The sequence below is a fragment of the Capra hircus genome, chromosome 20 (genome assembly GCF_001704415.2).
Source record: "Capra hircus breed San Clemente chromosome 20, ASM170441v1, whole genome shotgun sequence".
Taxonomy (NCBI): domain Eukaryota; kingdom Metazoa; phylum Chordata; class Mammalia; order Artiodactyla; family Bovidae; genus Capra; species Capra hircus.
Window position 1 is genome coordinate 62,901,053 of NC_030827.1, and position 7,784 is coordinate 62,908,836.

Sequence of the window (7,784 nt, forward strand, 5' to 3'; positions counted from 1 at the left end):
GCAGGGGGAGGGAGAGGGGGTGTTTCCTGCTCACCCAGAACCTGTGGGCTGGCTTTGGCCTGGACTCCATCCTTCTCCAATGCAATCTGAACCACAGCTGTGAGGAAGAGTTCCACCCCTCCCAAGTCTTCCTACCTGCACTTTCCCTCAGGCCCAGCGTACCCTTTACAGCAGTCCTGGCATCTTTATAATTATTCTCTTACCACAGCTTAATAATTCTTTCAACTTCCTCTAATTAAGTTACTGTGTTTTCAGTCTCCTCACTGGATCCAAAGTACAAAGAAAAAAAGAGGATTTAAAGAACCAAGTGAAAATTTTAAGAACTGAAAAATACAGGGAGTCTAGGCTCATTCTTGGGCTCAGGCTCAACAGCAATGATTGTCTCAAGAAAAAGCACTTGGATTATTCTTTAGTGTGACAAGTTGGAACTGCGTTTACCCCACTGAAACACCATTTTTACTATGGAAGAAAAAAAAAGCCTGACAGACAACAGTTACTCAGGCAGGTATGTGGCAGGCACTGTCACAAAAGAATGAAGTGAGTCTAAGAACCAGAGAAACCAACTAACAATATTTGTTGCCAATGACACAACTTTCAAGCAAAAATTAGGATTTTAGCAAACCTGTTTCCACCACAATAAGCATACAGTTTCCCAAGTATCTAACGCCCTTCTGAGATAAGTGGTGTCCTTAATCAACATGACTTTTATATTATACAGGAAAACATGTCAACATTTGGAAATTTGCATAACTTGATCCAATAGCTACCAAATGATCACTACATGATGATACAAAGCCATGTGTAAGTAAAAGACAATGGATTTTTTAAGACAGCTTTACTGAGGGATAAATGACATACAATCAGATGCACTTAAGAGGATACCACTTGACATGCTTGACACTGGTAAAGCTGTCACCACATTCAAGATAATGACAGATCCATCACTACCAGAATTAACTCAGGCCCCTTTGTAATCCTCCTTCATCTCTTATCCTTCTCTCACCCATCTCATTCCCTCTGAACTGACTGTTCTCCACAGCACGTATAACTGTCCTGTCTTGCCATATAATTTATTACATGTTTATTTTCTGTTCTCCCTTCCTCCTTTACGAAGCCAAAGACAAGATTGCAGGCTCTATGAAAAAAGGGATTTTGTCTATTTTGCTACCCGCCTACCCCAGGTGCATAAAATAATGCCTGGCTCATAACAGCTGATCAGTAAGCACTCGTCAAATAACTGCATGTATGCCTGGCCATAGGCATGCCAAAGCAGTGACAGCTGATTTGTGGCAAAAACAATGTAGACATTACTGGAAGCAGATAAAAGACCATGTGGTTCTAGAAAGGCAATAACTAGCTGTCTGCTTCTGACAACTTCCTATCCTTTGAACTCACTGCTTCCAAATCTAAGTCATCTCAAGGTTTTGCCATACTACATAACATGATCAATATGATACACTTGAGCTTCATCCCTTCCCAATGAATGCAATTCACAAAGCATTAAGAAGAATTGCTTTGGCAGTCCATAAAAAACTGCTAAGATTTTATATTATGTTTTGCTAGTTTGAGCAGTAATTTAGAAAAATGAAAAAGAAAAACGTCACCTCTATGTATCACTGGGCTGAAATAAGAGCACTCTTCTATAGCAAAATGTTTAATATCTTAATGAGAGTTTCATACATCAATACTTGCTTGCAACATCAATTCCAATATTGCAGTCCTTTTACTTTTTAAAAGTGCATACCCTTTGGCAAAGGACAGCATTTTTTCTTTGAAACTGAAAAACCTCAGTGCGTTGCAGAATCAGACTCCTGACTGACAAAATGAGAAAGATACAAGGTCTTCTCAAGCTCTGACATTTAAAGATTTAATGAGAGAGCAATTTACCTAACAGAACGTCTTTCAAAAGTGGAATCAATTCTCTTAAACCCTGCCCCTGCTTTACCAACTAGGTTTACATAATATTCTAAATGTATGTTGTCATTTCAACAACTTTCATTACATCTTCACTACGAGTATATTTTGTCTCAAGAAACTACTTCCTTTGCTCACCCCTTTGCAACTCATTTGTTAATATTTTACCATGAAATTACAAAATTCAGTCTCATCTTCAGGCTCCACTTCTAAATCTAGGTTTTTTGCTATTTACACCACATCTGCAATTACTTCCTCCACTGAAGTGTTGAACCCCTCAAAATCAACATGGGTTGGAACCAAACTCTTCTAAATTCCTGTTGACGTTGATGTTTTTACCTCTTCCTGTGAATCATAAATGTTCTCTTTTAAAATTTTTATTTATTCTTTTAATTGAATGATGGTTGATTTACAATGTTGTTCTAGTATCACAAAGGTTCTTAATGGCATCTACAATGGTGAACCCTTTCCATAATGTCTTCCATTTACTTTGTCCAGATCCATCAAAGGAATCATCATCTCCACGTCAGCTTGCTGAATCGACAGAGGATGAGATGATTCGACGTCACCAACTCAATGGACGTGAATGAGGGCAAACTCCAGGAGACAGTGAAAGACATGGGAGTCTGGCACGCTGCAGTCCATGGAGTTGCAAAGAGTAAGACATGCCTTTACGACTGAACAACAACAACAAATGGCAGCTATAGGCTTAAGAAATTTCTTCTTAAATAATAAGACTTAGACTTTCCAAGTCAAAATTATTAGAACTTTTTGATCCACTGGCTACAGAATGGATTTTGTTTGTCAGCAGGTATGAAAACAACATTCATCTCACTGCACATCTCCATCAGAACTCTTCGGTGATCAGGTACATCGTCAATGAGCAGTAATATTTTGAAAGGAATCTTTTTTTTTTTCTGAGCAGTAGGTCTCAGCAGTGGGTTTGAAACATTCAGTAAACCATTTGTGCTGTCATCTAGGCCTTGTTGTTCCATTTACAGAGCACAGGCAGAGTAGAATTAGCATAATTCTTAAGAGCCCTAGGATTTTCAGAATGGTAAATGAGCAACAGCTTCAACTTAAAATGACCAGCTACATTAGCCCCTAACACAAGTCAGCCTGTCCTTTGAAGCTGTGAAGTCAAGCACTGACTTCCCTTCTCCAGCTATTAAAATCCTAGTTGGCATTTTCTGCCAATATAAGGCTGTTTCCTGGATATTGAAAATCTGCTTTTCAGTGTGACCCACCTTTAAGAATTATCTCAGCTAGATCTTCTAGATATCTGGCTATTTCACTTTGCACTTTGCCGTTAAAGAGAGAACTGCTTTCCTTAAAACTCATGAACCAAGCTCTGCTAGCTTTAAACATTTCCTCTGCAGCTTCCTCCATTCTCTCAGCCTTCAGAGAACTGAAGAGTGAGAGCCTTGCTCTGGGTAGGCTTTGGCTTCAGGGAGTGTGGGCCTGGTCTGATCTCTCCAGACCACTAAGACTCTATTAGCAATACAGCTGCTTCTCTTTCTTATCATCTGTATGTTCACTGCAGCAGCACTCTTTTCTTCAACAACTTTATCTTTGCCTTCACACCTTGGCTAGCTGGAGCAAGAGGCCTAGTTTTCGGCCTATTCTGGATTTCAACATACTCTCCTCACTGAGCTTAATCATTTCTAACTTGTGATTTAAAGTGAGAGACAGGCAACTATTCTTTCACTTGAACACTTAAAAGAGATCATTACAGGGTTATTATACGGCCTAATTTCAAGTGTCTTAGGGAATAGCGAGGCCCTGAGGAGGAAAAAAAAGAAATGGCAACAGCAGTTGAGTGGGGCAGTCAGAAAACACACATTGATCAGTTAAGTTTGCTCTCTTTGTGGGCACAGTTCATGGTGTCCCAAAACAACTGTAATAGTAGTAAATCACATATCACTGTAACAAATACAGTAATAATGAGAAAGTTTGAAATACGGAAAGAAAAAAAAAATACGGAAAGAATTACTAAGATGTGACACAGAGACATGCATGTGAGCAAATGTTTTTAGAAAAACAGCACCTACAGACTTGGTGCAGGGTTGCCACAAACCCTCAATTAAAAAAAAAAATCATTATCTACAGAGCTCAATAAAGTGAAACACAACAGAATCAAGGCATGCCTGTATTATGAGAATGATGATAAACCTGTTGGTTTTGCAAAAATAAGATTTAATATACTGAACACTTTAATACAGAACAAACAAAAATATGAAGCGTCAAAATCTGGCAAATAATCAATTTTGTAATGATTCAAGGTTTTTACTACAAATATGAAACATTCTGAGAATATACCATCATATATGGTACCATTAGGGGAAAGCAACAAGCATTTTTAAAAGAGATGGAAGAGTTAACACTATTTGCTGGTTGGTATTTCAGTAACAATCTATTCATATTAACATAATTAAAAAAAACAGGTGAGTAAACAACGTCTTCGGTGTTAACAATAAGTGATGAAATTTAAAGATTAAAAAAAATTTTTATGTTCTTTATGTTTAGCCATATTTTCCAAGTCTCCTACAAAAAGAAAGTTTCTTTTATAATCAGATAAAAATCCAACTGCATGTTTTTAATTTAAGAAATAACCTGTAGTAACTCATTTAGCAAACAGAAGTTGCTTCCAAGCTTTTTGGTATCATCACTATATCATTTTTTCATGAAATCTGTAATCCTCCCATCTTTCCAGCCTTTTTTCAAGTTAAGTTTACATTAATTTGAAAATTTCAGAAGACTTCTAATTTGGAATTTCGCAAAATTAGGCATGAGAAGTATTAAAAGTCACTTTCATAACTAACACTGTCATAAAACAATGCAAAGTGACACTTTGCCAATCATGTAAATAATTCATCTTATAAACGGAGTGACAAAAATTCAGTTTTCTCAACACTGGATACAAGGTGAAGTGAAAGTTGCTCAGCTGTGTCCAACTCTTTGTGACTCCATGGACTACAGTCCGCCAGGCTCCTCTGTCCATGGAATTCTCCAGGCAAGAATACTGGAGTGGTTAGCAATTTCCTTCTCCAGGGGATCTTGCCCACTCAGGGATCACACCCAGGTCTCCTGCACTGCAGGCAGATTTTTTACCACCTGAGCCACCAAGAAGACACAGCATAGCCACTTATAAATATCTAATTTAAACATGAAGTCTGAAATATCTAACGTAATCACGAAGTCCAACAGGACTGAGTTTGAATCTTGCCTCTGACATCGGTCACCTGTTATGACGCTGGCGAAGTTACTTAATCATACTAACCCTCAGTCTCCTCATCTATGAAAAGAGAGTGCTACCTACCGGTAAGTGTTTGTGTGTAAAATGTGAGTTGTGTGTAAAATGCTTAGTGAAGGACATGCCATACATCAACCCTTCAGTAAATGTTAGTTATTTCAATAGAGAATAGTGTTAGAGTTAGTACATAAACATCATTTATACCTCATCCTGATTATAATTTTACAAAGAAAAAAAAAAAAACAGTGCACTAAGAAGCACACTGAAAATATGTCTTCCACGATTCCACACAGACTGAGATTCTGCAATTCCTGAATCACCACTATCATATGGTAAGTGTATGCAGGTACTAAGTGCATAAGCCCAAAGAATGAGAACTTAATAAAACATGCCGGTATATATCAAGTGGTAAATCAATAAACACATGTATTACTAGGTTCAGTCATTAAAATTTGAACCCAAAAGGATGTATGGATGTAGACCGAAATTTACACACTAGGACCACCTGTCCAAAAAAAGTCATTCTTAATCTCAGCAGTTTCACTTGACTGTTTCCAAAGGAGTCTCCTGTGGCAATGACCTTTCACTCACAGTACATAATAGAAACAGCCGAAACACAATGAAAGGAAAATTATTTGTAATTAGAATACCAAATTTTTCTTATTCGGGTGTGAAACCTGGACAAACTTTAACTAAAATAACTACCAATAACTTCCACATCTATAAAAGATAATAATACCTACCTACTCCACAGGGCTCTTAGTAAGATCAAATGTGAAGGCATGTAACTATGCTTTGTAAACTGTCAAGTATAACATGCAAATATCATTACGGCTGAGGTTCTTTATTATCCAAGGAAAGACTTCTTTAAAAAAATGATACACTGATCCCCTCCACTCATTAAATATATGGACAATATCATATTTTCTACCACTAATTATTGCATATCACAACAGTCCTCAACGATCTTCATCTAAAATCACCAAGAGTCACAATTTGAAAGGCTGAAAGACGCTTATCACATCCCCACATAAGACCTCAAGCATAAACGTATCTCCACTGATAATCGAAACAAGAAACAAATTAGTAAATTCATCTATACACTTACTCAATATTCGATAGACTCTAGGAAGATAAAATTGCTTAGAAACAACCTAACTACCTCCACTGAATAAAGCAAACGCATGTCAATCGCCACAGATGTTCAGCTGTGTCTTCACTTCTGTATTCTGCTTACGAGTCAGCTGGTGTCAAAGCACACGCACCCACCAGGCACGCACGCACGCACACACACACAAACTCTGCTTATCGGTGTCAGGGGCTGAGCACAAAATAAACTGCACCCACACAAAAGAAGTCTCTTCGGAGCCTTCCTGCTTCGAATAACCTCGCTGGGCCTGCTCCTTCCTCGTCTGTAAACAAATTACCGGTGGGGGTCACGCAAGCAAGAGGGCGAGGGCTTCAAATAGGGGTCATTCGGCCGTCACCTGGCGAGGTGTTTTTCGCGAAGTTTCAGAGTCAACAAAGAAGTTTCGTCGCGAAGGGGTCGGGCCGCTGGAACGGCCGGGCGAAGCAACGTTAAAAGACGGACAAAACCGAGTGTGGCAGGGTGGGGGGAAGAAGGACGTAGAAAACGCCCCCTCAGACTTCCAGCCGCGTCGACGGCGCCGTCGCCCCCCAGGGCTGGCGGGACGGAGTGGGGGGGTCGGGGAGCCACGCCGGCCACCGCAGCCCGACGCCCCCGGCCCACGACCGGCGCGGGCGCGCGGGGAACGGCTGGAGGCGCCGACGGGTCCCCCGCAGGCTCCCCGCCGCCCCTCGCGCCCCGCTGCTCCGCGGGGCAAACGGCCCGGGTGCCGGCCCCGCCACGGTCCCGCCCGCTCGCGACGCTGTCACCGCGAGCCCCTGACCCGAGCGGAGGCGCCCCCCGCCCACTCCGCCACCTCACGCGCCGCCCGGGCCCCGCCGCCCTCCTCGAGCGCCGCGCGGAACCGGCACGGGCCCGACCCGAACGCGGGCGCCGCAAGCACAGGGCGCGGGCGCCGCCGACTTACCTTCCTCCGCGGTGTCCATCTTGTCTGGGGGGGCGGCGGTGACGCAGCCGCTAGGCTCCAGCGGCCGCGACCGGAGCCTTCCGGCCGGGGCGGGGAAGGGGGAGGGAAGGGGAGGAAGGAGGAGGGAGCGGAGCCGGGCCCGGGCAGGTGCGTGTGCTCAGGTGCGAGAGAGGAAGAGAGAGAGGGGGGAGTGGGAGAGGGAGAGAGGCTGACAGAAAGCGGGCGAGAGAGGGGAGGGGGAGGGGCGGGGAGAGCGGAGGGGCGAGGCCTGGGCGGGGCGTGCGGGCGGAAGGGGCGGGGCGCCTCCGCGACGTGTGTTGTCACTTCCGGCAGCGCCGCTGTGCGCATGCTCAGTGGGCAGCGGCCGCGGGGGCGTTGCGGGACATTCCTTCCCCAGCCCCCAACTCCCTCCACAGGCCGCCGGGTGGCCACTGTCGTGGGCCGCGGGCCACCTGGGCTTTGTCCAGAGGGCTGCGCGGTCGGAGAGGCTGAAACCTTAGAAGGAGCTGAACTCTAATGACACCGAGGTGGGGACGGGGGGGCGGCGACAGAGAAAGCACGGA

At 43.3% G+C, this 7,784-nt stretch overlaps 1 protein-coding gene across 1 annotated transcript in view; it reads right to left on the reverse strand.

Moving 5' to 3' along the window:
* The window catches only part of MARCH6 (membrane associated ring-CH-type finger 6), a 74,711-nt gene extending 67,253 nt beyond the window's left edge, over positions 1-7,458 (reverse strand). The window contains exon 1 of the mRNA XM_018065553.1: positions 7,222-7,458. Within this exon, the coding sequence (XP_017921042.1) occupies positions 7,222-7,240 (19 nt within the window). The 5' untranslated portion in view covers positions 7,241-7,458. The remainder of the gene's footprint in view (positions 1-7,221) is intronic.